The sequence below is a fragment of the Aspergillus stella-maris genome (assembly GCF_047715825.1).
Source record: "Aspergillus stella-maris strain CBS 113639 unplaced genomic scaffold BDV14scaffold_3, whole genome shotgun sequence".
NCBI classification, from domain to species: domain Eukaryota; kingdom Fungi; phylum Ascomycota; class Eurotiomycetes; order Eurotiales; family Aspergillaceae; genus Aspergillus; species Aspergillus stella-maris.
The window spans coordinates 839,479-867,147 of record NW_027396797.1 but is presented as its reverse complement, the minus strand read 5'-3'; the positions used below and the strand labels follow the sequence as shown (position 1 = coordinate 867,147).

The following is a 27,669-nucleotide window of genomic DNA, read 5'->3' as shown; positions in this document are numbered from 1 at the left end:
TATGTGAACAATGCAATCAATGTACACAATGAGACCGCTGAAGTATGGTGTAGATTTGAGCTTATCAAGCCAGATGAGTGTCATGTGCCTTGGTCCGCTCGGTGAACCGCAGCCTGAGCCCGTCAAGCTGCGGGGAATCTGTTCGCAAGGGGTATGTTGATGTTGAAGGGGTGAAAGCATGGAAGAGGCCAAAACGGCGGTTGGCTGCCGTCCAAATGGTTATATACGATTGGTTGGACGTCCAGTTACCGGAACTAGTGGCTCCATGGAGTCGAGCGTGCTGTGCACGTGCTGCAGAACTTTGCCAGAGGCAGAAGTAAGGATCGGTGAACTCAAAATGCCGAGACTTGGGTAGATGCGGTCATGAGTCTGATATGGCGAAATGTTTTGTTGCGAAATCTCAGTGCATGATGATAAGGGATAGACCATCGATCCACGCTCCTGCGCTTCCAGAGAGACCAGCAATCTTGTAACCCAAAGGTGGTATCAAGTTGTACCTATTCGGACAGTCAGTAAGGCAACCTTCAGAAAATAGGGATGGTTCTTACGCTGAACCCCCACTAGTGTTACCAACGAGGCCAGACTTCCTGCCCAGACTAGTCAAAACCTCAATAGCATCGATCCAATGGCCGGCTCGGACATAGAAGCCTAGAAGAATCTCCCCTCGCCGAGTATCTGCATAGGTGCGTTAGAAATCGAAAGAATGAAGGCTGTATCGACCTAAACTCACCTAGCACGAAATCATCGCTTTTCCCGTCCCGGTTACCGAACAATTGGCTAGTCGCATCTTCATACAGGAACTCCAAACCATGCACCTTGTTATCGTGATATATCCGGACAGATGTAAGAAGTTTGGTGTACTGGAAGGCACAATCCAGAAGTAACTGCTCCGGCTGGCTCTCGCCTAGTTGCGAAATCCCAAGCTTGCATCCCCTATATCCGACACCCTTGGGGAGCTTGACCTGAGAATTCTTGGTCTTCAAGCTGCTGACGGAGTCGACGGTGAAACATCCAAGCGCGCCGGAGAAGATGGACATCTTGATCTGCTTCTTCTTTTCCTTTTCGGTGCCAAATACACGTTGTCGCAGCTCGCTTTCAGTCACTGTGACTTGCCGTGGGAGTCCGTTGCTAGTAGATTCGGTGTTGATGTACTCCAAGGAGTGACGGCATACCTTATCTCCTTCGGCATAGAGTTCAATGAACGCTATTCCAGTCGTAGCAGTCAATAATATCTTGCCATTCTCGACCGGCCAGACTTGAATGCTGTCGTCTGAGCCTAGAGGGGCATCATTGGGAAGCCGAAAGCAGGGATGGAATCGGAAGCGCAAAGCATCCAGGCGGTGCCAGGAGCATTCGTCCTGCGGCAAGCACGGGTGTAGACCTTGTGCCTTTGTTCGAGTAGAAAACGATTCTCGGGTCAAGAAGGTACGGTTGAGGCGGACGTAGTCGCGAAGCATAATTCCCGACTCCTGGTGCGGACATCCAAAAAGGTGACCGACTTCGTGCAGGTGGGCACCAATGCCGATGTTGGCGGCCTCCCAGCTAGATCCAGCCTCACCGCAATCATTGGCGAGGTAGTCTGTATTCGTCCGAGTGCAATCCGAGAATGCATCAATTACCTCCTCCAGACATGACGGGTAACTTTGGAGGCAGTGAGATCCAAAGATCGCCATCTTAAGGTCGCCGCTGCTTGATCCTAAGGCAGCGTGGCCGGTTACAACCTGCGATCCCGTATCCCAGTGAGAGTCGAGAAGCATGACCGAGACGTATTCCTTCTGACCCGGTTTGAAGCGAAAATGTTCCTTGACGGCTTCCTGCGCAATATGGAATAGATCATCCTTCTTGCTGGCGGGTCCATGCTGTTGTGCAAGCTGAAGATCTCGAAGTTCGGCGACCGTCTTCTCAGTTCGAACGACATGAATTTTTGCCTCGTTTCGCATTTGACCACTTGCAGAATCACGCGAACTAACAGTACCGGGTTGCCATTCTTCTTCGAAGCGGAAGCATCGCCGGCCAAAGTTGTTACGGAACATCTGCTCTCCAGTGAACGCTTGCCAAAGGTATGCAGCCATTCGGTATTTTCGAATCGCCGTTTCTAGATTGTTGCCCTCACGCTGCGCCTTCTCTGGTACCGCGTCAAATGTCCCATCGGAGTCACTGCCAAGGAGTAGGACAAGGTGCAGGGGCGGAGAGTTAGACAGAGGCAGATAGTTGATGTTGATCCAAGAGGTATGAGTGGCATGATGCAGGTTTCCAGATGACTTGGAAGAAACAAAGTCGAGACGCAGGCGATTAGGACCAGGAACAAGGTGAACAAGAGCTTTGAAATGGGATGAGTTGACGGGCCAGGAAACCTGAGGGAAGTTATCTTGGTGATGGTTGACCGTTATACTCCCGTCGAGTGGATGCTGTCTTGGGTCTCCGACCTGGCCGTATATTAAGAGGACTTTTTGGTTGACCTATTCCGAATCAGCCAAATGATATAAATATACGGTCACAAGCTGAGGTTACTGACCCATGAGTTCTCTGATATGGAGATAACTCTCGGAGCGTAAGGAGACGAGGGCGCGGGCGATCGGGCGACACCGTTTACGGAGGCGGTGCTGCCACCCTGTGCATCCAATGTAAGCATAGAAAATAAATCAAGGGGGCAGTACATACAAAGTAGCTATTTCGCTGGGATGGGGATGTAACCGGAGGCGGGCGCTGCTGTGGAACAGTAAGGGGAGACACCGCGCCGTTAGAGCTGCCATTGGAGCCATTTAACGAGGGTAGATTGTGGGTAGAAAGGTTCGGCTTTATTGACGATGGTGGCGTCACAGAGCTATAAGATGCCGAGTCGATGGTGGAGGAAGACTTTCCGGACGGAGCATCGCCGTTGGACTGAGTTCCGTTTGACTGGGTCCCGTTGGACTTTTCTGTTGACCGCGATGTACTTCGGAAGCTAGATCGGGAGCGACTGCGCAGATTTTTGAAGAGAGGCATAACGACGGGGAGCGAGTGTCCAGAGGGAAGCTGAGAGAGCGATAAGGAAAAGGTTGAGACGGTGGTTGGGAGCGAGTGTAGCGTTGGAGATCGCAGCGTAGGGTTGGAGACCGCAGCGTAGGGTTGGAAGGAGCGACCCTTGACCTCAGTATGTCCAGAACCTCAGCGAGAGACGGCGAACTCTCCGAATAGCAAAGTACAGTGGTAAAGAAAATCAATTCATCTGTCAGAAACGAGCGACGACGCAATCCGTATGTGAAAGAGTTGTCGAATAATCCCCTATCTTGTTCGCAGATTTAGAGGGCAGACGGAGGAGAGAAAGGACTGGCGACCGTTTGCGGAGGAAGTTGACGACCCCCCACACCCTCTGGAGCTTTGAGGTACACGAAAACTGAATGTCGATAGGCTGAAGCTCATGATTAGCGACCGATAAGAAACAAGAAATAGAAGCAATTAGCACAGAAAAAGAAAAAACAGGGCAGGGCCAGGTGTACAGGTGCTCGGCGTCGGCGAAGCAGAAGAGCTATCGCAGCAATCGGAGTGGGGAGAGGCCGAGCGAGAGCACAGTGATATGCACCAAGCAGGAAACGGTGTTTGGGGGCGTGTCGCAGGATGATCAAGGCGAGAACCTACCTTTGATTGCGAAGTATCTGCTGCTATCTTGCGTGGGCTTGGAGTTGTAAAGTCAGTACTGGGGAAAGCTGTGGAGGAGGGAGAGTCGCAAAAGGAGATCAGGACGATCAGAAATTCCTGTGGTCAGCAAAATAATCATGGCAGTGGTTAATCTGGATTATCTGGTATTATCATGGCAGATGAGACATAAGAGCATAGCTCGGTGGGTCTGTGGATGGATAGCACTTGTCTAGTTTCACCTGCAGCGATCTTGCTATATTTGTTTATCTGGGCCATGCACAGTTCCAACTGCTGTGATCCCGTTGCCGGTTTGATATCGGCTCTGACGGGATGCCTATGTAGGACGGTACAAAGTATACCGCTCTGTGGATTTCTCCTGTTGTTGACTCTCTTCCTACAACTTTCCTCCCTATTCTTCTGTCCTCCTATTCTTATCAGGATTCTTGGCCCTTAGCGCTCTCCTGTTGCATCATCAACCGCCAGCCGACCACGTCATTTCTCCATTTGGTTCCTGTTCCTGCCTCAGTTTTGTTCGTTAGTGGGCCACTGCTGTTATCTGCTGGTCCTGCTTATTTCTGTGCCCCGTCGCTAGATGCATCAATTAACGCTGCCAAGCTGTGTTTCCAACTCAAGCTCAAGTTGCACGACGCATAGCACCACAGCGACCAGCCCGGTCCAACAAAGAATCGGCAAAGTCCAACCCCCGGTTAGAATGTCGCGTTTCGCCACAATAAGGGATGAGCGATGGGAGGACCAGGCAGAAAGAATGCACGATCGGAGAATTTGGCTGGACTATTGAACGGTTGCGAATTGGCGACCCATCCAGATTGCATTGTGGGTTTTTTTCCGCAAGGGGAGCTCGACATTATCAGGAGTAGATAAACGAACAGCGATACGACATACGCAGGATTTTGCAGATTGGAGTTGAGGCTCATACCGTCTCAGATCTGTTTGTATATTCTTATTTACAGAGTAGACATTTTTGACTGGTGGTGTTGTGTAGAAGTTTCGCGTGTCAATGTTGCCGAACCGGGGAATGCGTCGCGATGGCACGCGTTTTTGCAGGATCGCTCCACAAATTGCTCTCTGCTATGAACGTTCCCCCGGACAACAACGAAAATTTTATTGGCCTTGAATGCGTGGCTGCAAGCTTGTCAAACTACTTAAATTCTTGATCGGAGTATAGAATAGTTGTCACCACAGACTAGGTACCTGGATCAGACCCTGTTGCTGCTAGTGCATCTCGCGTGCTCCAATTGGGTTTCACTTTCCTTCGACTCCTTCCAGCCGCCCTTCTTCTTTCTCTCTCTCTCCACTCGTCTGGATTCCAGCATCCCTTCCTGACCACTCGCCAGTCTCAGCCTCTCTCTCCTCGAGTTCGATCTCTACTCGTCCACCCTCTGGATCTTCTCTTCCCCTCCCGGCGTATGGTCTCCAGCTTCGTTTCAGCGCCATCCACCTCGAGCAATGGTCCTCTCAAACCCCGAGAAGACAATCCGCAAGATTGACATCGCCCAGGTATGCTTTGCCCTCAATTGGACATTCTCGATGTTATGACGTTTGGGAAGTATGGAAAAAACAACTCTAACGTCTATTGTGCATCACTAGGTGTCCCTCAACCTCCAAGACCGGCTAGGCCTCGCCAAAGTCAAGTACCAGCATGGCCGTCTTCCCTCCCGCCAGAACGGTGGACTGCATATCTCCTTCGGGAGCAGCGACAGGCCCTCCGATTCCTCATCCGATATCTCCAACAGCCGCTGCGAGACACCTTTGACATCCCCTCTCCGAGGCTCGTCCTACTCAAAGGAGCTCCCTCGGTCGTCCAGGAACAGACATGCTGCAACGTTCAACTCCCGGGTGATGCAGCCCATGCTCTCTGCGAGCCGAAAGCGTTTGAGATCAGACTCGGCTACGGAACGGCCAGCAAAGGTATCTAGGGTTTCGTGGAAGAGCTCATACCAACTGCCGGAGTCGTCCCCGGGGTTCCGCCGTCATACGAGCCGAAACCATTTACCACGTATCACGGAAACCGCTCCTATTCCAGAACTCTCCTCTCCAGGATACCATGCTCAGTCGGACGATGACAATGATCCGGATCTTCCTGTGCATAGCTTCCAGGTTAGCTCCATTGTAGGCTCCTCTCCTCCTCGCACTCCGCCGCCTAAGCATGCTTCACTGTCACGACACGACCGCAACTTGCGCCACGAAGATGGAGCAGACTTGCTGCTCTACCTAGCCAACTCTCCCACCCCAGCTAGAATTGCAAACAAACCCCAGCCACAAGAATTCCCTCCCTCGACCCCACCTAGTCAACATGCCGTCCTTCCGTCCTTGACCCCAACTCCAGGTGGAGGGTTGTTCGCCAACTTTGGCACTCCCAACCAGCAATTCAATTTTGCGGACTTTGTGAATGTGACTCCTAGTCCAGCTCAGCCTGCCTGGGGTGGCCGGACTCCAGGGAATTTCACCCGGACACCTCTGGCAAGCACTCGGAAGCGCTCCAACTTGGACAATCTACTGCCACCCGGAGTGGACAGCCCGAAGATCCGCGAAAAAGGACCAGGCGATGTCCTCCAGCTTGGTGGTGAGCTGCGGCCCTGATCTTTTCTCCTTCGGAGAGTCAACCTCCATCTTCTCGTCAATCCCCGTTACGCAGCCCCTGTTATGACCCTTGATGACCGATATGTACCCTGTAATGCCCCAATGTATCTAACTTAATCCCCATCTTGGCGACCCTTTCTCCTTGTCTCATTCTCGTTCTCATTTATGCCCTGCACCAGCTAGCTATAGAGCAGCTGCATATCGTGTACACCCCTTATATCTTTCATGTGAATAAATACCCATACCCTCCCCCATACCCACATACCCTTTCTTATGTTTTGGCGAATACGATAGCTCTACTTTTACCTTAACCTACTACCCATCATCATCACCCGTTTGGAAGACATCAGTTGCTCATAGCATAGGTGCTCAATCCAGCAGCGGTATAACTATGCTGATTTGAACACCAAAAACATGCCAGAATCATTCCGTTGCTTTTAGATTCTCTCTGTAATTAAACTACTGAACTACGCGCCTAGATACTGTAGAGTTTGAGAATATTGGATTCAAGGAGGATCATTCATACATGCGGTAGTGGTATGACGATACAGAAGATGGTGGAACAGTCAGTGTTTATGTAGGTATAATTATAGCCCATCTTATATATCTAGACGAGGTCATCACATATATACTTCGTCATGCCATCAGAATTCAAAGTAACTCAAGCAAAACAGCCTCCTGGATCCAACCCAAGTAAGCAGCAGTGCTAGCATACACACCATCATGTCCAGGCCGCCCACATCCGAATCCCCAAGAGACAATCCCAACCTGCTTGCCCGAAGCAGTATCAACCAGCGGCCCTCCACTATCCCCCTGGCAAGCATCCTTTCCACCCCCAAGAGCACCCGCGCAAATCATGTTGTCATCAACCGGGTTCCGGTCTGCATACCCCTCCACGCATTCCTTATGGGCAATGATATTAAGATACACCACATTCAAGAGGCTAGGCAATGACCCGCCCTCGCTTGTAGCACCCCACCCGGTAACAGAACACCTGTCGCCAGTAGCAGGCGTATCCGACTCCGAAGACGGAAGCTGCACAGGCGCAATAGTCGAGCCAAACTCGAGGCTCTGCGCTAGCCTGAGAACAGCGATATCATTCGCGACTGTTGCGGCATCGTATTCTGGATGTGAGATGATTCTGGCGACGTTGACATGTGTTCCGCCCGAGGCATGTCGCACGGAGCCGGCTCTGACACGCAAGCGAGAGGGGTTGTCCAAGTTATTGGAGACGCAGTGCGCGGCTGTGAGGATGTGATTTGCGTCGAGGATGGTGCCGCCGCATTTGTGGGCGGTTTGTTGGATGGAGACTTGGTAGGGGAAGTCTGTGATGCGGGCGTTTGAGCCACCGACGATGTCCTCGTTGGCTAGGACACCTGCGGAGGCAGTGAGAAGGAGCTGGAGGATGGAGAGGGATGACTTCATGATGCATAGAGTAGTAGTGGTCTAAAGTTATCGGCAAAGGAATTTGTGTAGGTTGGAGGATATTCGACGAAGGTCACGAAGGGAGCGAGGCCCATGCCATGGTCTTTGAGTAATTTGATCTCGAGGCAGATTCCATGGTTGTAGTATTCAGCTCGATCGATCTTTGAGATGATCGATGGAATGGAGGAAATCTGCAAGGAACTGTTGTTTTGCTCTTGAGCTGATGCCGATCTTTAGTCCTGCATACTGAGGAAGGCACGACCAGTGTTCCTTCCTCTCCAGTCAGCCTTCTGGGTTTGGGGCTCATAAGGGAAGGTACTGAGTACGGTAGTTATCTGACACTGCAGACATTCTTGTCCTCGGCAGAAACTGTTAATATCGCATCTTGCTGTATAGACTGTTGTCAAAAGGTCAGGTCGACGAGTACGTTCCCCACAGGGCTCCCTTTTGGGCCGAGGAATCGATAGTGCATCTATGATCGACGAGGCTTTTCAGCACGGTCCTAGGAAATCCGGGTTCTAAACTCCTGACAAGGTAAATGCTTGAACATTTCAAGATCGTCGCTCAGGATCTGCGTGCGATCTTGTGGACCCTTGGACCGGAAACATATTTACTGACATACTGTACATATTTTGGGGAAGACTTGTCTACTCGTCTACATTTCCTCATAAGCGCAGAGAAACAAATAACACATTATCATTATTTCCATCTGGTGGACTGACCAGACCAGGTATCTAAGAGCTTTTCGCTTCCGTCACGACTCATGATAGTGTTCATAACATCAAACGCAATTATCCTGTCACCCAACGCCAACGAATAGCTCGCCAGGATTTTACCAAGCGTGCCTTGAGACCTTTAATCAGAGGTAACCTGCATAATCCAAGGTAGAAAGGCCTTGACACTGGTATAGACCCCACTGCGATTCGGTTGCGCACACCCAACACCCCAGGAAACAATGCCGATCTGTCTTCCAGAGGCAACTTCAACAAGCGGACCACCGCTATCGCCCTGGCACGCATCCTTCCCACCACCTTGAATACCGGCGCAGATGGCATTGTCGTCGACGTGGTGACCGTCAGAGTACTCACGAACACACTGTTCATGGTCAACGACCTTGACCGTCGCAGCATTGAGCGTAGGAGCAAGCGCAATGGTCGACGTGTTCGTCACCCCCCATCCGATAACATCGCAGTCAGCGCCCGTCTTGATATCCTCCGATGAGGAGGAAGGAAGAGACAATGGCGCGATTGAGTCATCAAACTTTAGATCCTCCTCAAGCTTGATAACGGCAATATCATTGATGATGTTGGACTCCTGGAACACGAAGTTCGGGTGCGTGGTAATGGACGTGATATTGACAATTGTTCCACCGCTCGCATGCTGCGATGATCCAGCGCGAATAGAGAGACGCTCAGGGTGGTCGATGTAGTCGATCACGCAGTGGCCTGCTGTGAGGATGTGGTTTGGGTCGATGATGGAGCCGCCGCAGCGGTGCATGGTGTTGCGGATTGAGACGATGAAGGGGTACTTGGTAACCTCTGTGGCGTCGCCGCCGATGACATTGTTGGCTGCTGATGCGCCTACTGCCAGAGCAGAGAGGAGATAAAGAGGTGTGTTCAGCTTCATGGTGGCGCTGGAAGAGGAGAATGGGAAGTCGCGAGTAGAAGGCAGGGATCAATTCAATTAGGTGAGTCTAAGCTGATCTGAACCGAATTGACTTGAGGTGTATGATAGAAATATCTCAAGAAATGAGGTACCTCCCCGTCTTTAAGCAGCCTGCGAGCGCTGGACTGGACTCGCAGGGAAGACGCGAGCTGAGTCCATTATTGATGGGAGATTGCTGGCTCAGACAAGGCCACGTTCATTGTGTAAGCGCATCCATGAAACAAGGTCACCTGTGATTGTGAGACAATGTACATGAACGACATACATGAGACAAGTCATTTTTCTTTGTCGATCCCCAGCCTCGTCCTTGCTGGTCAAGGGCTGGGCTTTGTTGGAGCATAGAAGCGCCGGCGGCCGGAGATGCAGGAGGCTGGCAGTGTAACTAGTCTAGGTACCAGTGGTCAGCAAAGTTTCCGTCTGAGTTGCAGAGAGTTATTGGAAAATCACCTCATAACGATCTTGGTCTTTCAGATGTTTATTGTGGATACTGCGGAGTAAATCTATAATCGAAATAAACATGTAAAAACAATAAAGACCTTTGGAAAGGATGTACCTTACAGGATGTTACTATTATTGGCAGTCCAGGATACGTAAGGTACCTAGGTACCATTCTTTGTCAACCTAATATATATAATCCAACTATTCTGCGATTAAAAAAGTACAAAAGCCCATAATACAACGTCACATCCAACTGTCTTCACAATCATCCTTTCAATCTCTTCGACAATGAACAGAGTGCTACCCTCAGTGGCCACGACGAGCACGCTTCTTGTGGCTGCGACGAGCAGAGCAAGTGCCCGGGGGCTTGGAAGCACCAGCACCAGAAGGAGCCGGGGCAGGAGCAGAAGGAGTCGACCCAGCAGGCTGAGGCTGGGCGACATTCTTGTTCACATTCGCCGGGGTAGGAGTAGGGTAGACATAGGGCGTGCTAGTGGGAATCAAAGGAGTCGAGGTAGGAAGAATAGCAACGCTGCTGCTTCCGCCAGAGCTGCTGCTTCCGTTTCCGTTGAGCTTGCCCACACCAGCATTGGCGAGGACGTAAGCGGCGACTTCACTGACATCGAGGATCTCAAGCTCGCCCTCTTCGTCGGCGGGGTAAGATGAAAGAACGCTGTCGTCTGCAACAGCGACGTAGTCCGAGTCCGTGAGCTGGTTAGCGATGCAGGTGCGGCCGAGTGTGGAAGAGCAGGTGGACTCGGAGTCAGAGTCAACGGCGAAGATTGCGCCGGTGCCTTCGTCGTTGAAAGCGGACTTGACGTCCTCGAAGACGTTGCCTTCAATAAGGACGTTCGTGCCGGACTCTTCGACGTCGAAGGCGTGGCCGGTGTTGTCGGTCCAGTAGTTGTTGTAGACGTGCCAGAAGCTGGGGGCGCCGATCTTGGGGGCACGGCCGGAGGTTTGGTGGATGTAGTTGTTGGCGAAGGTGACCTTGTCGTTTTCACCGAGGGCAAGACTGTTGGTGGTTGGCTTGGGCATGTCTTGTATGGAATGAAGGAGGCTTACACAGTCCAGTAGTGGTGGCCGTCGCAGGAGGCAGACCAGTCGGTGGCACCGTCGAGCTCGGAGTTGGAGATGGTGACGCTTCCACCTGTATATCATTAGTATCATGATCAATCACCAATTCGGAAAAACATACTTGATTCGTATCCAGTGACAATCATCTGACGACCAACCAAAGAGATCTTGACGTGGTCGATCCAGATCTTATCGGCGCCATCGAGCGAAATCGCATCACCACCCCAGATGTACTGAGGGTTAAGCTCGGTAATGAAGATGTTCTGCACAATAACGTTCTCCGTACCGTGAAGGCGAAGACCCTTACCACGGATCACACCAGCATCACCAACACCAACGATGGACTTGTTAGGGCCGACATCAAGACCGTCCAGGCCAGCGTTGTCGTACGTGCAAGTCGTGGTCGGGTAGTCACCACACCAGCCGATGCCGACCTCGATGGCGTTCTGGCCTGCATCGCCGCAGGTGTTTGAGTCGGGGATGCAGCACTCGCAGTCGGTGCACTCATCACCCAGGAAGTTGAACTCCTTGTCGATGAGGATGACACGGGCCTGGTCGTCGGAGAGCCACTCGGTGAGCTCGGCGGTGTCTGCGGGGGCAGCAGGAGTCGCATCACCACCTCCAGTCGTGCCAGCACCGAAACCGAACGGTGTGCCCACGACTTGAGCGTTGGCTGCAGCTCCGAGGAGAGCTGTAGCAGCGAGTAAAGAACGGATCACGGCCATCTTGGTCTAACGAGTGATAGAAAGGCCGCTAGTAGAGAAGGAAATGAACCACAGGGAACGAAAGCACCGAACCAGCAGTACTATTATTGATTGAAAGACGATAAATGACTGAAAAGCAGATAGAAGGGGGAATCTCGCGGCTAGATATAGAAGAAGCTTGCTGAGGATCTCCTGGGGAAGCGTTCCTGAGTCCCAATTAGGGCTCTCTCAATCCGAAACCAGTAGTCCCTCGTAGTCTTCTTGGCAGTCGGACCTTGCTGGATCCTGCTGCGACCCCGACACAGGCAGCAACAAAGTGGGCAGACTTCATAGAGAAACTGAGTCAGTCTGGACTGAATCAGCTCGGGCCTATACGCGTTCCTGACTTGTCTCAGATATAACGTTTTTGCTCCGTGCCCAGAATACGCCCAGAGGCCCCAGACTGAGCCCAGATTGCTTCGCTTCTTTGCTCCAAGCGGAATGCTTCCCCACTTTAGCGAATCTATCTGAAGCAGCTTCAGCATGCTTTGGGGATAGACATGCAAAGTTTCCTTCTCTGCGGTTGATTTTAGGCACGGTTCAGCCGCTGTCAGTTCGTCTGACCGTTGACTCCGTTGTTGACGTCTGCTCGGACAGCCCTAGGGGTCTTGGGGTCTTGGAAAGTCCACCTTGTGCTATGCATGGGCCAACCTCATTCCACTTTCGAGTCTCAACGAGTCGACATTAATCTGTTCAGATTCCTTTCGAAAGATACGTTCCCCTCTCGCGAGCTAGGTACAGTGCACAGTATGTTTGCGCCTGACAGTTTGAGCTTTCTTGCCCAGGGCGCCGACTGATGAAAGCAACTGGGAAATTGGGAACCATCTGGCCGATCTTCGGGAGCGGACGTTTTATTCAATTAAAGCGGGCCGACAGGCGCTTGAAACTTGCTTGGCTGTGGTTCCGGTGTCCGCTCATCGAGTCCGTTAATAATGTAGAGCCTAGAGTCCAGCGCCAAGCAACGGCGCCAAAGGGGCCTCCGTTCCTACAACTGCATGATCACCCAGGAAAGGTGGGTGTATACATTCAACTTGTGACGAAACAAGTTTTGGGTCGATCGTTATCATTTGTATTCCATGTCATATTGTCAACTGTCCTCGCGTTTTGACGAGCCGCGGGTCGGGGTATATCTGCATAGATGGTAGTAACGCTAGGGGTTGCATTGCAAAACTTCAAGCCACGAGCGTGCTATCTCTGGCGAAGATTGGGTAATCCAAAAGTTCTATTCCCTGCATGGCGTAGGGTTACTATGGTTCCTGATCTTCCAAATCTGCAAGCTGATCTGCATTGGTAGTCTCCTCCGCCCGTGCGCGTTCTCCCTGTTTCCTATACAGTAGCGCAAGGTAGTCTGACGTGGAGGCCTCATCAATGGATTTGTCTTCGCGCACCTTGAGGAAGCGTGGGAAACGGAGACTGAGGCCACGTTCATCGCTCACCAATCCAATAGCAGCGGGATAGGTTGGACTGAGGGTGATGTCTGCAAATGCCATTTCCCAAACTTCCTGGGGCTCAAACCACACGTCTGGTTCACCGTAATATTCAACGTAGCTGGGCCGAGAAACCACATTTGTGCTCCCTTCCTCGTATTTGTCCTTGTTGGCCTGGTAGAACTTGTCGGTGAAACCTGACATACACTTTGTTACGGCTTCCAGACCGCCGGTTTCTGGGTTGCGGACAGCGAGGAGGATGGGGGACCACCACTTGGCTTTTCGTCCGTTGCCGTGCCATCCTGCCACAGGGATCAAATCTAGCGTTTCTGAAGAAGCACTGTAATCTTTCTTCACCTTGAGCCAGGACTCTAGCCGTTTGTCCGGCTCGTACGAGGAGAGTAGCGCTTTTCGACGGCCGCCCTTGGTTGCCTTTCCTCCGGTGGCCTCCGCTGGAGTGTCTGGAGTATCAATCTCGCGATTGGTTGGGAGAGATGCTGAGCCATTTGCAGCAGGAGCATTGTCAAGCACCTTGACCATGATACCCTCGCATTTGGTGTCCGTCGCGCTTTCAAAAAATCCCAAAACAGCTTCAGAGTCCGCCGATGTGGCATCCAGGTTCTTGACCCAAGTGAACCGGTTTGGTATCTCAACGAAGAGGCTTCGCAGTAGTTCTCGTCGTTCACGTAAAGAACGATCCAGGAGTGGTGTGCCGTTCAAGTACATTAGATCAAAGGCGAAAAGACAGACATTGACCTTGATCTCTCCGATCTCAACGTTCTTCTTCGCTCGGTTGGTGAGAATCTGAAAGGCCTGTAGCTCTCCGTTCTCATCTACAGCGACCACTTCACCTTCTAGAATGAAGCTAGAAACACCCTCTCCTCGAATTTGCGGGACAAGAGACACGAGATCCGGGTACTTTTCTGTCATCTGCTCCAAATGTCGTGAAAAAATTGATACTTTGCCTGTCTCATCACAATGGACTTGTGCACGTTGCCCATCATACTTGAACTCGCAGGTAAAATCACGACCCTGGAGTTTAGTCAACATTTCCGAGAGATCCCGTGTAATGCTGCCCAGCATTGGCATTAGGGGGATATGGAGCTGCAGCCCGCATCGCAACAGAAGTTCTTCAGTGACTCCGATCTCGAGTAGGACGGGGACAAGATCGTTATACGAAGGATGTCTGGCGTAGGAGGCTTTCACTAGTTCTTCTGCATTCCCGTATATCTCAGTGAGTTCGTCTTTCTTGAGACGGCCTAGTTCCTGCTGGGTCTTGACAGTGAAGCTTGCGCCATCGGGTTTCGCGAGGAGAAAAGCTCTTGCAAGCGCAATGAGCATAGTTGTTTTGACGGCGCCAATACGTAGATTCTGAACTAGAGTCCTTACGACGTACCGACTTTCTTCAGCACCTCGAGTATCTTGAAGCAACTTCTCAACGATTCGTTGCTTAGACTCCTGGCTCCCGCTACCTTTGCTCATCGCAATCTTGGTTAGAGACTGATAGACGCCCTTGATGCTCAATGGTTTAGGCTTGACCAAAGTGAAACTCTGTCTCTTTTTGGCCTCAAAGGCAACATCACCAGCATCCCCAAGCCTATCATACAAGCTCTTTAGACCTTGGCTGTTCAAGCCGTATATCTTCTTGAAGGCTTTGGATATCGAAGACCCACCGAGTCCGAGCTCAAGTTCGTGGTAAGGTGGCGATATGGAGTTTGTTGCGAGCCAAACTGCGGAAAGCACGCTGGATGAATCTCCCTCAATGAGCACACGAAGGAAGTTGACCAAGGTATCGACAATCTTGATGCGACTGGTGGTTGCATTCGCGAGAACGAAAGCTCTAGTGAGCAGCGCATACGAAGCACTGCCGCCTTCTGCCGCCCAGTGTGCTTTCAATTCCTGAGCGTACTTAAAGGCATCAAAAACCAATGGACTCTGGTCAAATGGTACAGCAAGGGATATGGTATCTTCCGTGCCTGTAGACGATTGTAGAGAGAGCACGCCCGGCTTATGCTTCTTCTGTTCACGACCGTTCTCAGGAGGAGGGGATGCGGCGGCGGGCTCGGGTTGAGGGACGGTCGCGGCGTCTGCAGAGCTCGCGGAATCTGCGGCCGCTTGCTCATTGTTCCATTCGGCTTGAAGCTTGCGAGCAAGAGCTTCATCAGATAACGTCTGCTCGGCGTCTTCCACGGGGAATGACTGCTCCGGGTTCTCAGCCTTTTTTGTCGGTTGGCCTTGGAAGAAGGACGCGATGCTACGGGTGGGAGGTTGCGCATCCCTCTTGCGCTTTTTAGCGGGACTCGACATTTCGGGTGATCATGTAGGTTGTAGGAAGATAGAGGTAGTCGCATTGACTCCCATAGTGGGGTCCATGGTGTCGGGCGTGATGACGAGGTGATGTAGTTGATCTGGGGAAACGTGAGCTCGGGCTCGGAGGCGGAGCTGGCGGTGATGTCGACGATCATTCGCGACACCTTGCGCTTCTCCCTCTTGTCTCCCCCACCATCGCCGCAAAATGGCAACTCCGGTGTCCCACTTGTCAGCACACGAACGGACGAGAGTGGAGGACTATCTGAATGACAAAATTCAGACATCTGCTGATTTCGAGAGCCTTGAGTCGCTACTCACGACACTGCGGGCCCAGCACGAGCTCCAGCGGAAGCAGGTACGCACTTCCAGTTCTTGCGTGATTAAGCTATTGCTCTGTTCATTTCACTGACCAAAACCCTAGTTAGCTGAAGCACAAGAAGCGTTCGCAAATGCCACCCAAGCCTCCAGAGATCATGTCGAGACGACGCGCAAGCGGGCCGAAGCCTTCAACGAGCAGCAAGCCGATATTGACCGACGACTGAAAGCCTTGACCGGGTCTGACGCCAGCGACGAGGCAGCGAAGCGGTTCGAAGCCGGTATTAAGAAGCTCCGGCGACTCGAACTATCGAGGAGCTATGTCAAATTACTAAAGGATGCCGAAGAGCTGAGCAAGGAAGCAGTACGGAATATCCAGGCTGAACCTCGATCGGCGATTGCGTCCTATTCACGGTTGCGCAACATCGTGGAATTGCTCAAAGAGGCCCAGCCAGCTGCAGAAGGTGCGAGCCCGCATCTGGTCGACTACGTCGGACAACTTGCGTCGAAACTCAGGGAACATATGAAAGCGGAGTTTACCACTCGGATCCGATCGACGCTGGAACAAATGAAATGGCCATCCAAGGAATTGAACTTCCTGGATAACCTCAAGCAGCAATGGGCTGATAATGTTGAGCTGCTTCTTGATTTGCAGATGCCGTATGTTATGCCTGGAGAAATGGTATTATGCTCACTGCTAATTACGATGTAGCGAACTTGAGGGTCACGACTCTGGAAGTCAGAAAATTGTCCAGCCGCCCGTTCTGTTTCCATTGGAGGCCATGGTGCATCCCCTCGAGCTCCGTTTCAGATATCACTTTAGTGGCGATAAGCCAACAAACAGACTTGACAAGGTATGTTTGAAATGCCATTGGGTGACAAGCGTCTAATACAAAACAGCCTGAATACTTCCTGGCACACACGACAGACCTGATGAACAGCTTCGGTGACTTTTTCACCTCGTACCTGCAGCCTATTTTCGACAAAAAATCCCAAACCGTGAGCGATCAGCTCGCATGGAACTTCCTTAATGCTTCCGATGCCTTTGTCACTGCGCTTCTGCCCATGCTGAGGCAGAAGATCACGACCTATCTCCCTCAGGTCTCTACACACCCTCAACTGCTAAGCCATTTTGTCCACGAATTGATGAACTATGATAACGACATTCGTGAGACCTGGAATTACTTGCCTGATCCCTACTCACCAGAGGACTGGAGAGGGCTTACTTGGGAAGTGTTGTCCAAGGAAGGGTGGTTTGAGCGTTGGCTTCAAGTTGAGAAGGATTTCGCTCTCGCCCGCTACAAAGAAATCGTGGATACACCGGATAGTGGTCATATCGATTACGAAGGGGTGGAGTTGACTGCAACTAAGCCCACAAAAGCTGCTATTCGCGTTAACGACTTGTTGGAAACAATCACGGAGCGATATCAACCACTGTCCTCATTCGGTCAGAAGCTGAGGTTCCTGATAGACATCCAGATTACACTCTTTGATCAATTCCACGAACGTCTGCAGTCAGCGCTCGAAGCCTATCTTGCAATGACTTCGGCACTCGGTCGCACTGTTCAAGGCGCAGATGGACAAGCCAGTGTTGAGGGTATTGCCGGACTAGAGCGACTCTGCCGAGTCTTTGGCAGCGCCGAATACCTCGAGAAGAAGATGGAAGATTGGAGCAATGAAGTCTTCTTCGTCGAACTCTGGTCCGAGCTGCAAGAGCGCGTCAGACAGAACCGTGGCAGCGGAAAGAACGTTACGGGTGAAATGTCCGTCGCCGACGTAGCATCACGAACTTCCCCAGCCGTCAACAACGACCAACCCACCGGCGCCCTGGACGAAACGCCCGAGGGTGCCCTCTTCGACGAGACCGCCTCCGCATACCGCCGTCTAAGGCAACGTTCCGAGTCAATAATCACCTCAACAGTAACTAACAACGTGCGCAACGCCCTCAAGTCATACACCCGCGTTTCAACTTGGGCAACCATCTCCGGCCCCTCAACAGCCCCCTCAACCGGACCCCTACCCCCAACCGCAGACCTCGCACCAGCTATGCGCACACTATCAACCACAACCTCATTCCTCTCGCGCGCGTTGGGTGTCGCCCCTCTCCGCCGCATCGTCCGCCAAGTCCTCCTCTCCACACAAACCTACATCTGGTCGAACGTCCTGCTCCGCAACACGTTCTCTACGTCTGGCGCTGCTCAGCTCGCAAGTGATATTGACCACCTGCACAGCGTCGTCGACGCAGCCCTTGGCTCGGCGGTTCAGGCGGGCGGTTCGAAGGCCATCCTCCAGAAACTGAACGAGGGCCTTCTTATTCTTAACCTTGAGACTCAGTCGGATGAGGAATCCGAGGCCGAGGCTGACAAGGGACTGGGGCTTTGGGCGGTTGAGAAGAGGTTGTTCAAGGATAATGAAAGCGCGAGGGAGATGCTTGCTGAGCTGGGTATCGAGACGCTTACAGAGTCAGAGGCTAGGAGTGTCCTTGAGAAGAGAGTGGAGATTGGAAGTTAGAAGTGAAGGTGTTTGATGTCCCTTAAACCCGCATGAGATATGAGCTGTATATAATTTAACCATCTATTACCCAAGAATTCTCTATCCTATCTATCCCGTCCAATGCCCTTCTATATACAGGTCTATATCCGAGTACCCTATTTATGAACAACAGGCCCATGACCCCTCTCCCCAGGGACCTTCTTCGACCCAAAAGCCTCACTCTTCAACCCATCCACAACCCCCGGTCCAACCTCCTCAATGGCCCTAACAAGCCCTTCAACCGTCGCCCTAGTCGTCTGAACATTAACCACACACCGGAAAAACTTCCCATCGCCCACAGCATCCTCATCCCCACTCGGCGGCGCATAATCAACCATGAACCCACGGCTAACAATGGCATGCGTAATCTGCTCCGTGACTTTACTATTGGCCTTTGCGCGGGCAGTTTCGCTTGAAACAACGGCACCGGTCTCGCGCGGATGTAAGAGCTTTCCGCCAGGTGCGTAGTAGAAGCAAACCTGCAAACAAGGCGGTGGGTTTTGGCTAACGAGGATAAAGTCGGGGTTATCCTGGATCAAAGTAGCGAGGTACGCGGCTGTATCGCAGGCTGTGTCGATTTGGCGCTCGTACCCTGATGTCCCGTAGTATGTCCAGCTGAGGAAGAGCTTTAGGGAGTCTGCGCGACGACCGCATTGCAGGGTTAGGTCTGCGAGGTCCCAGATTTCGGGCGAGTCGGGGGCTAGCTCGGATGGGCTCTCGAGTTGGTTGTTGGTGGGATTGGCGTTTTCGTCGTCGTTGTGGAAGAGGTACCCTGCGGGAAGGGTGTTTGCGCGGTGGAACTGGCGTAGGTCCGAGGCGAGTAGAAAGGAGCAGGTTACGGGGACACCGAGCATTTTGTGAGGGTTTATAGCGATGCTGTTTGCCTTTTCTGCGCCGGCGAGCTTGTGTCGCTGCCGCTGGGAGAAGGCAAATGAGCCGCCCCAAGAGCCGTCGATGTGGAACCACAGGTTGTATTTCTTGCAGATGGCGGAGATTTCGTTGAATGGGTCGAAGGATCCCATGACTGTTGTTCCGGCTGTTGCGTTGACGTAGAAGGGTGTGCGTTTCTCGTCCAGGGCTTTTTGGACCAGGTTCTCTAGCTCGGAGGGGATCATTCGGCCCTCTTTGTCGATTGGGACAGCCCATACTGAGCTACTGCCTAGCCCTAACATTTGAGCTGCCTTTTCGATACTGTAGTGCCCGTGCGCGCTGGTGAAGAGGACGAACTTGTAGTCGCTATTACCATCCGTCTTCGTGCTAGGGTATAGGTTATTGCGCGCAATGACAATAGACGTCGTATTAGACGCAGAGCCGCCCTGTACAGAAATACCGCCGGCTCGCGGTCCATTCAGCCCAAAGAGCGCAGCCAGCTGCTGCCCGGTATGCTTCTCGATGATCGATAAGGCAGGCGAAACCTGGTAGACGTGGACGTTTGTGTTCAGAGCGGCGAGAATAAGCTCAGAGGCCACACCCGGGGCATTCGTCGATGCATACAACTTGTCCAAGAAGCCTTGGTGCCAGGTATTAACCGAGTAGCGGAGGACGTTGCGGAGGACATCAATGAGGCCGTCTTGTCCGGTGCCCTGCTGTGGAAGGTTCAATTGCAGGATGTTCCGGAGTTCCTCGGGCTTCTTATAGTCGACCAGCGATGTGCCGACTATTGAGTGGTTTCCGTTGGCTCCGTTGCTTTTGTTGGCGCCATTCTTTTGCGCTTGAGGATTGAGGGCGTCGTCGTCGGCGGATCGGATGAAGGGAATCAGAAGATCTTCGACTGCGCTGAGAAGCTGATGAAGTGCAGCATTATCAGTATACTATTTTCCAGGTCGCCAGCATTCCCACTTCAACATTCCATGTCTATCATTTCGATTGAAGGTCTAGACAAAAGTATGGAAGGTTTGTGACTCACATTGCGCACTTCATCGGCGCGACCTGTAGATGGTGAAGCCATTCGCGCGACCTAATATATACAAAAGAGAAGTTGAAAAAGTATGGCCAAACGAACGGAATCAAAGTCAAAAGACCACCAAGGTATAGAAGAAAAAAAGATCAACGGTGCCCCTCTTGAGGGGTGGTAACAGCGTGGGGTGAGCCTTCGGGAGCGGACCCGCTGAGGATGGCGACAGATTCTGGAACCCTGACATCATGAACCGAGGCCATTGTGTGCTAACATTTATCAACATTAGTTGAATTGCGAACGGGGAAAGATTAACAGAGACTCGTAAAAGGTTCCTGGGGTAGACGATGGGATGAGGGTGATGTTGGAGAAGAAAGATTGGGGACCCCAGAAGCGCCGGGAAGCCTGCGCATCTATTTGTACGGACTGGCTACTTCTATATCTATACAAACATGTCAAAGTACATGTTGATATCAATTGGATTGGTCATGTCTATATGCTTTTAAAATTAAGAATCGCTCAGTAAAATCTCTTAAGCCAGCTATTGCTTCGCCGCCACCGCATTCGCACCAGTCGTGACCTCGTTCTGCTTCGCAGCGTACCTAGCCCGAGCAAGGTCGAGACGCGACTTGGGCTTCTCCCCGGATTCGTTGCTGCTGAAATCTCTGCCCTTCGCTTTGCCTGTCCATTCACCACGTCGCCGCTTGTAGAGATCCATTGACCAGTTCCTCCATACAGCACGTCCGACGAAAGAGTCGCGAAGAGCCAGTTCGTTCTGCGCCAATTCCTGCGCCATGCGCTCCTTGATGAAGTAGATGTCCTTTGTTGCTGGCCACAGAGCATCGACAACGTGCGATCCGCAGCTGTCAAGCGCAAGCTCGTTGGTATGACCCGTGAAACGAGTGGTGAATTGGCGACGGAATTGAGGAGTAGAGGCGGGGGAAGTAAGTGCTTGTTGGACGACGCGCGATGCCGTTGGGTCTTTGCAAATGCTGAGAAGTGTATCCGGCGATAGTGCGAGGAGACTGGAGGATACAAGCTCGCTCAATTGCCCTGGGGCTGTGAGGATGGTCTGTGCAAGTAATGAGCCGTGCAGCTTTTCGGCCGCAGTCGAGGACGGGTTAGACTCAGAAGGGCCGTTGTTCGCCGATTCGCCCTTCTCGCTGTCTGATGTCGCGGTATCCAGTCGAAGCATCTGTTCCAGTCTGCGAGCAGGATCCGAGTCGTAAGATTCCCGAAGCGCCTTTGCGAGCGGTTTAGTGTCAACTCCTCGAGCCAAGCACCTCTCAATCAAGACCTTCGGTACGATCGTCCGCGAGCGCTCGATGAGGCCTGGAATCTTAGGCACAATCTGCTCCACGACAGCCTGCAAATCATCCTTTCCTAATCTTTCCAAGACCCGGAGCACGACATAACCGGCGGTCTGGTTGCGCGCAAGCGAGCTCATTTGTTCGCGGAGGAAGTTCTTGTATAGCGTCTTGAACATCTTACCCGGCATCCACCGCACCATCGTCTCGAGCAGGCGCGACCCCACGTTGTCATAGAGTAGTCCTCGAACGAACCTCGCGCTCTCAGAAGCTTCCTCGAAATTCTCGTCCGGTATCAATCGCTTGATGATCGAGTTGGTTTGTTTCGCGCTTGACTTTCCAAAGTGAGAAAGCTCTAGCTTGACGAGCACCTGCAGGACAGGGTTTCCAACGGGATGCGTCGCAAGAGCCCGAAGGTACGTGTCGTCAAGGACGGAGACCATGTCCTGCATGACCTTCTTCAACGTAACATCGAAAGACTCTGGGACGCTCTTCTTCTCCCCCGTTGGGATAACTTCTTGTGTTTCTCCACCGACGACTCCCAACCTTTCCTTCTTGCGACTAGCCACAACCGAGTCATTCGAGGTCACATCGACGGGCTCTCCAGCCAACACAAGAAGTAACACTCGAATCGTATGCGACGCAAATCTTTCCGTCAAAAGGTATCCCCAGTTCCCTTGCAACTCCTCCACAACCTTCATAAACATCTCTGCCAGCGACAGCTCCGGCTCCGGCTCGTCTTCCTCGTCCATCTCGTCCCCATCCTGATTCCGCTTGGCTTTCGAAACCTTCTGTGTCACTCCGGGTGCCGCACTGATGAAAAGCCTCTCACAACAATGACTCGCGAACCGATGCTGCACGAGTGTCAAGAAATGTCCAATGAATTTGATGAACAGTCTCCGAATCTGCGTAATATCCGAGACCGAAATCAACTTCTCCATCAGTCTCGAACAAGACTGACTACAAGCAATCTTGAGCTCCTTTCCCCTCGCTTCCCGGAACACACTGTCAACAAACAATCTCCGCTCCTCCGCATCCCCAAACTGGTTCAACTCGAGCATCTCGTTCGCGCGGCTGAAGTATTCCTGTTCCTCGGAATCAAGAAGACCGTAGAATTCATTCTGGCCATCTTGTTCTTGTGTCTGTTCCTGTTCGTTTCCGTCCTCGACGCCGAGCGGGATATAGTCTGCGCCGGTGGTGATGGTGTTCTCGTTCTCGTTCTCGTCCTGGGCTTCGTCCGTTGAGGGCCTCAGGCGCTTCGCGGTGGGTTCTTCGGGGGCTTCTTCGCGCTTGCGCTTGCTTTCGTCCTTTTTAGCCTTGTCGGTCGCGCGGCGACCACGTTTCTGATTTTCGCGAGGCATGACGAGGTGATGTGGTAATGTGAAAGTTGAGCTTTGTCGGAGTTTAATCTGGTTGCACTGGTTGCACTGGTTGCACGGGAATTTTTTTTTTGATAAGCGGTGGTCCGAGCGTCCTCCGCGGAATTGAATGTTTGCTTTGTTTGCACTTTACTTATTATCACGGATTTAGAACTATAGAAATGTGGATCCTGTGACGAGGTTGTGAATTTACTATACAAATTATCGTACATCATTGCGTAGAAAGCAAACGCTATTATTTTCCAAGAGCAGAGTATACAGCAGAAATATGCCGCCCGCACTCAACTCGCTGTCGCACGTCAACGTTCTTGCTGCCAAGCGTTCCGCGATGGCCAGGCATAATCTGCAGCCGGGCGAGTTCCTTGTCCTCGTCTGACTTCTTCTCCGGGGGTATATTAATATGTGATGGTTTGGACAAATTGCTTCTCTTGCCGGTTCCAAGCTGGAAGTGCTCGTTTCCTCCCCACCAAACTACATCGAGACCTGCCTCTCCGACTTTGTCGAGGGCAGATGTGGATGCCTGGTTAAGTTGTGTCTGGTTGTCTAGAATAGCTGAGACGTGGGTTGTGCCGACTGAGATGTCTTTGAGTCGGATAGGTAACAATCCTTGTGTTTTCTCGTCATATTCGACCAGACCACTCAAAGATTTCAGCTTGATGGGACGGTCTTGCAGGTGTGTCCATTTGCCGTTTCCAAGAGCACCCCAGATGCCCCGTCCGCAAGTCCAAATATCTGATATAACCTTTCCTGCCCCCTTAAGGTCTTGGGTTGGGCCGGTCTGTTGTACGTCGATGGTGAAGAAGCTGTTGGCACCGCCAGCCGCAATTCCTGTTGCTTGAGGTACGTTCGCCCCAGTATACAGACTGCCAATGAGCACCGAAGTCGGCCTGTCACAGAACGGCGCAGACGAGTCAAACTTCATCCCCAGCTGACCAAACGAGTTGTCACCAAATGCCAAGACGTCTCCGTCTTTGGTGAGAAGCAGCGAGTGATAATCGCCTGTTGCGATTTGCGTAACCTTGGCGCCGTTGGGAGTCTTGATCTCATGGGGAGCATCCACTGGGCCTTTGGGCCTGGTTGCAAAGTTGAGTTCGGCAATTCCCAGTTGTCCGAAGGTAGGGTAGTTCTCGGATGACGCAGCGGCGGAGAATACACGCCCAGAGCTCGTCAGAAGAAGAACATGTTCCAAACCACCACTTATAGATGTCACCTTCTCTCCTAGTCCCAAGCTTGGCTGAATAAGGCGGTAGCTCAAGCTAGCCTTGCTGCTCCAAGTAGGCACCCATGACTTCTCCACCGCTTTGCGACCTGATTCTTGTTCGTGTTTCGAAATCGGTAGCGAGTAGACCGTGCCGTCTGAGGAAAGCGCAATGATTCGATCGTGGGACATAGACAGGGACTTGAGGTTCTTTCCGGTAAGGGTCTTCGAGGGTTTAAAGTCGGTTTCGGAGTGACCTTTGCCCCATTGTACTAGATCACCATTCTCGATGATCGCAGCTCCAGATGTCTCCCCAAGTTTGAGATCCCGGAGCACATGGTTATCAAAGTATGACAGCCTCCGGGGAGTCTTAATCACAGTCTCTTTTGACTCCGGGTTCACCACCTTGTATTCGTTTGTGCCCCATATATAGACACCAGGACTCTGGAGGCTGCGCTTCTTTTGCCCGTATTGGGTGGATAGATCTTCGATGGACTTGGACGAATTCGGTAGGCTCTTCAAAAATTCGCTGTCGTCTGGCTTGGTCGCATATGAGTAGATGAGAAACACCGCAGTCGCCGTACCCGCAAGCGCAAGTGAGTTTCTGAACCAGTTATTGGACGGAGGTTGGCTCTCTAATTCTTCTCGCGCATTGTTAGTATAATGCCGTCGTCCGCAGGCAATTGTTGAGCGGAGGTTTGTCCCTCTGACTCGACGCGAGATAGCAGTCGCATTGACCGTTGATTGTCGCACCCGATTTACCCACATGGCAGTTGAATATCCATCAAATGCGCGTTCCGTAGTGATCTGTGCTCAAAGAATCGTCAACGTGAAGCTTGCGGAGCTCTTTGCGTCAGTACAAAGGCGGACCGCGGCGGCAGAACGGCGGTCTCGCAAGCGGCCACGCGGAGGACAGCAAAGTACAATCTCCAGACAGACGATCAAAAGCTTTGAATTGGCTCTGAAAACTGATGGGAGGAGCATGATGCACATATTATAGAAAGATTAGAAGTCATCCCGAAACAATGGCACCGCAGACCGCACCGCAGCGGAGTCGTCGGCAAACCGCTCCCTCGGGCATGCCACAGGACCTCAAGGCAAAGCAGACCGAGAAGCTGGAGGTTGTGCCGGACGAACCAGACTCGATCTCCGATATCCATAATGAACTCGACTTTGCGCAGTGGTACAGTGACGTGGAAGCCGATCTACTCGAATCCAGTTACGATGAGTACCAGTAAGTATCCCTCATTCCCAACTGTATAGCATGTCTAACATTGATGCCTATAGGGCTCGCCTTGACGAACTACAAATGTCCAAGTCTCATCTAGACTCGCTACTGTCTGATACCTCGTCAACCCTCAATCTTCTGTCAAAGCTCTCTGAGGACTTCAGCACCGTCGATCTGCAAACCTCCAATTTCCAGAAACAATGCGAAGGACTCCTGTCGGCTCAGAAGCGCGATACTGGCTTGGTTACGGATATCGAGTACAATCTTCAGTTCTACGACTTCTTAGACCCTGCTTCCAGGAGGCTGAATGCTCCCGGTGCGGGCAATACGGTCCGTGGGCAGGAGTTCTCCGACATGCTCCGACAGCTTGACGAGTGCTTGGACTATATGGAAACTCATGTGAGTACTCTCACTGATCTTCAAACAGGGTCGCTAATTGGTTCAGCCCGAACAAAAAGAGGCAGAAGTGTACCGCTCAAGATACCGACTTCTTTTGACGCGAGGACTCACACTCATTCGTGGCCACTTTGTTTCTTCTCTTCGCAATGTATATGCCAGCGTCGCGAAGAAGGTAACAGATCAGCAACTTAATGATGCTGCTTTGTCCGCATTGCTATATGCAAAGTTCCGAGTTGGCGCGCCAGAGCTGAAGCAGATCGGTCTCGAGATCCAGAAGAGAGCTGTTCCGCCGTTGGACCCCGACCAAGGCACAGAAGCTGAATACCAGAGTCTTCTCGATGAGCTTCATACTAACTATGCGGCCACTCGTGGGAGGCTCATAATACCGTTAGTGCGCAAAAGGCTTGGTGAAATTGCGCAGGCCCAAAGTTCGGCGGACGAACTTGTCTCCTTCGCCCGCGCAAGTATAAGCTACGTCCGCGGAGTGTGTTTGGATGAGTTTGATCTGTGGAGTGAGTGGTTCCATGGCCAAGGTGGTCTTTACGACTTCCTCGAGAGCATATGCGAACCACTGTATGACCACTTGAGGCCGAAAATCATCCACGAAGACAAGATCGTCAAGCTGTGCCAGCTCTGCACTCTACTTCAAACCAGGTATCTCTTTGATCAAGAAGAAGAGACGGAGTATACAGATGCAAACCAGCTTGACTTCTCCGCACTGATTCAACCAGCCCTAGAAGACGTCCAGACCCGACTTGTCTTCCGCGCCCAGGCTTTCCTCCGCGATGAGATTGAGCGGTTCAAGGCCCGCCCAGAAGACCTCGATTATCCCGCCCGCAACAAACAGCTTTCCATATCAGTATCCGAGAAGCAGATTTCCGGTAGGAAAGTCTCGCACACCGATTACCTCAACCCGCCAAAAGCAACAAAACAAACAGAAGACGGCCCCGAAACACCACTGGAAGATTCAAAATGGGACTTTGACTCCCAGACCGCCCCAGCAGCATGGTACCCAACCCTACGAAAGGCCGTATGGCTCTTGAGCCGGATATACCGCCTTGTAAATGTAAAACTCCACTTCATATATCCCATCACTTAGTCGATACTAACCTTGTCAAATAGTCCACCGTCTTCGACGACCTCGCCCACCAAATCGTCCACCAAACCACCGCCTCCCTCCACCAAGCCAGCACCTCCATCGCCTCCAAATCCCCCGTAGACGGCCAACTCTTCCTAATGAGCCACCTCCTCATCCTCAAACAACAAATCGTCGCCTTCGACATCGAGTACGTCGCTCCCGAAGTCTCCTTCGACTTCTCCGGCATGACAAGCACATTCTGGGAACTGCGCGAGCGCGGCGGGCTCTTCAACCCGCGCAATCTCATGCGGCTAGTCGGACACGGTCTTCTCCCGCGCGTCGTGGAGAATATGCTCGATGCCAAAGTCGAGCTTGATGGGCGGTTACGCACGGTGATTAACGACTTTATTAATGGCTTTGCGGGTAAGATGACTGCTTCTCTGCCGTCGAAGTTTGTAGATGGTAGGAATATGCAACGGGGTGAACTTATTTATCCTACTTGCCGGAATGTGGAGAGTGAGGTTCCTCGGCTGCGGAAGGTGTTGGATGGGTACCTTGATGATGTCCGGATGAAGGAGACGCTTGTGGGTGCTGTTCAGGATCGCACGATTCAGATCTATGAGGAGTTCTTTATCAAGTCTACTTCTTCTGAGAAGAATAAGGGGAATGCGGTTAGTAAGAAGGGGAAAGGGAGGGAGGATGCGGTTTGGGAGGTTGATACATTTGCGGATTGGTGCGAGGGGATTTTCCGCGTTGGGATTGCGACGCAGGATGAGGATGAGGAGCTTATGAGTCGGAGTGTCAGTAGGACTGCGAGTTTGGGGTCTCAGTTGAGGTAGCTTTTCTTTCTTTCTTTCTCTTCTTCCCTTGTAGATATTATGAGCCTCGACGTATATACGCATGGCATAGGCTATAAGGTAGCCTCTCAATTGATAGCATTTAGCGTCATGTTCGCATTCGCTCGTCTCTTTTAGTAGTCTCTCAAGACAAACCAAAACCATGTACAAACTTGAGTATTTTCAGAAAGGTACCTAA

General features: G+C 51.9%; 10 protein-coding genes across 10 annotated transcripts; 3 read left to right on the top strand and 7 right to left on the bottom strand.

Annotated features, from left to right (window-relative positions):
- Positions 1-290: 290 nt before the first annotated feature.
- Positions 291-3,408, bottom strand: BDV14DRAFT_69855 (jacalin-like lectin domain-containing protein). The gene is made up of 5 exons (XM_073777310.1): positions 2,662-3,408; positions 2,516-2,611; positions 731-2,459; positions 549-675; positions 291-497 (listed from the first exon to the last, which is right to left on the bottom strand). The coding sequence occupies exons 1-5, from the start codon at positions 2,983-2,985 to the stop codon at positions 401-403; spliced, it is 2,373 nt and encodes a 790-aa protein (XP_073633081.1). The 5' UTR covers positions 2,986-3,408; the 3' UTR covers positions 291-400.
- A 606-nt stretch (positions 3,409-4,014) lies between these two features.
- On the bottom strand, positions 4,015-4,798 carry BDV14DRAFT_164368 (uncharacterized protein). The gene has a single exon (XM_073767172.1). It carries the CDS (start codon positions 4,551-4,553, stop codon positions 4,326-4,328), a length of 228 nt encoding a protein of 75 aa, XP_073633080.1. The 5' UTR covers positions 4,554-4,798; the 3' UTR covers positions 4,015-4,325.
- Positions 4,777-6,764, top strand: BDV14DRAFT_164367 (uncharacterized protein). Its single transcript, XM_073767171.1, has 2 exons — positions 4,777-5,136; positions 5,227-6,764. Exons 1-2 carry the CDS (start codon positions 5,086-5,088, stop codon positions 6,217-6,219), a joined length of 1,044 nt encoding a protein of 347 aa, XP_073633079.1. The 5' UTR covers positions 4,777-5,085; the 3' UTR covers positions 6,220-6,764.
- A 106-nt stretch (positions 6,765-6,870) lies between these two features.
- Positions 6,871-7,766, bottom strand: BDV14DRAFT_209141 (serine protease; the record flags this gene model as incomplete). The annotated part of the gene is made up of 1 exon (XM_073775575.1): positions 6,871-7,766. Exon 1 carries the CDS (start codon positions 7,642-7,644, stop codon positions 6,871-6,873), a length of 774 nt encoding a protein of 257 aa, XP_073633078.1. The 5' UTR covers positions 7,645-7,766.
- A 733-nt stretch (positions 7,767-8,499) lies between these two features.
- BDV14DRAFT_195648 (S1 family serine peptidase) lies at positions 8,500-9,270 on the bottom strand (the record flags this gene model as incomplete). The annotated part of the gene is made up of 1 exon (XM_073772267.1): positions 8,500-9,270. One exon carries the CDS (start codon positions 9,268-9,270, stop codon positions 8,500-8,502), a length of 771 nt encoding a protein of 256 aa, XP_073633077.1.
- Positions 9,271-9,913: 643 nt separating this feature from the next.
- BDV14DRAFT_69799 (pectin lyase fold/virulence factor) lies at positions 9,914-11,956 on the bottom strand. The gene is made up of 3 exons (XM_073777309.1): positions 10,946-11,956; positions 10,813-10,897; positions 9,914-10,762 (listed from the first exon to the last, which is right to left on the bottom strand). The coding sequence occupies exons 1-3, from the start codon at positions 11,547-11,549 to the stop codon at positions 10,054-10,056; spliced, it is 1,398 nt and encodes a 465-aa protein (XP_073633076.1). The 5' UTR covers positions 11,550-11,956; the 3' UTR covers positions 9,914-10,053.
- A 788-nt stretch (positions 11,957-12,744) lies between these two features.
- Positions 12,745-15,444, bottom strand: BDV14DRAFT_69797 (putative DNA ligase I). The gene has a single exon (XM_073777308.1). It carries the CDS (start codon positions 15,299-15,301, stop codon positions 12,815-12,817), a length of 2,487 nt encoding a protein of 828 aa, XP_073633075.1. The 5' UTR covers positions 15,302-15,444; the 3' UTR covers positions 12,745-12,814.
- Positions 15,445-15,479: 35 nt separating this feature from the next.
- BDV14DRAFT_164363 (RINT-1 family protein) lies at positions 15,480-18,207 on the top strand. Its single transcript, XM_073767170.1, has 4 exons — positions 15,480-15,659; positions 15,726-16,279; positions 16,332-16,473; positions 16,520-18,207. Exons 1-4 carry the CDS (start codon positions 15,510-15,512, stop codon positions 18,128-18,130), a joined length of 2,457 nt encoding a protein of 818 aa, XP_073633074.1. The 5' UTR covers positions 15,480-15,509; the 3' UTR covers positions 18,131-18,207.
- Positions 18,208-18,267: 60 nt separating this feature from the next.
- BDV14DRAFT_187016 (uncharacterized protein) lies at positions 18,268-24,697 on the bottom strand (the record flags this gene model as incomplete). The annotated part of the gene is made up of 3 exons (XM_073770903.1): positions 18,268-19,922; positions 20,616-22,695; positions 23,018-24,697. The coding sequence occupies 3 exons, from the start codon at positions 24,695-24,697 to the stop codon at positions 18,268-18,270; spliced, it is 5,415 nt and encodes a 1,804-aa protein (XP_073633073.1).
- Positions 24,698-24,867: 170 nt separating this feature from the next.
- BDV14DRAFT_69771 (Golgi transport complex subunit COG3) lies at positions 24,868-27,655 on the top strand. Its single transcript, XM_073777307.1, has 4 exons — positions 24,868-25,163; positions 25,217-25,556; positions 25,603-26,622; positions 26,679-27,655. Exons 1-4 carry the CDS (start codon positions 24,955-24,957, stop codon positions 27,471-27,473), a joined length of 2,364 nt encoding a protein of 787 aa, XP_073633072.1. The 5' UTR covers positions 24,868-24,954; the 3' UTR covers positions 27,474-27,655.
- The last annotated feature ends 14 nt before the right edge of the window (positions 27,656-27,669 follow it).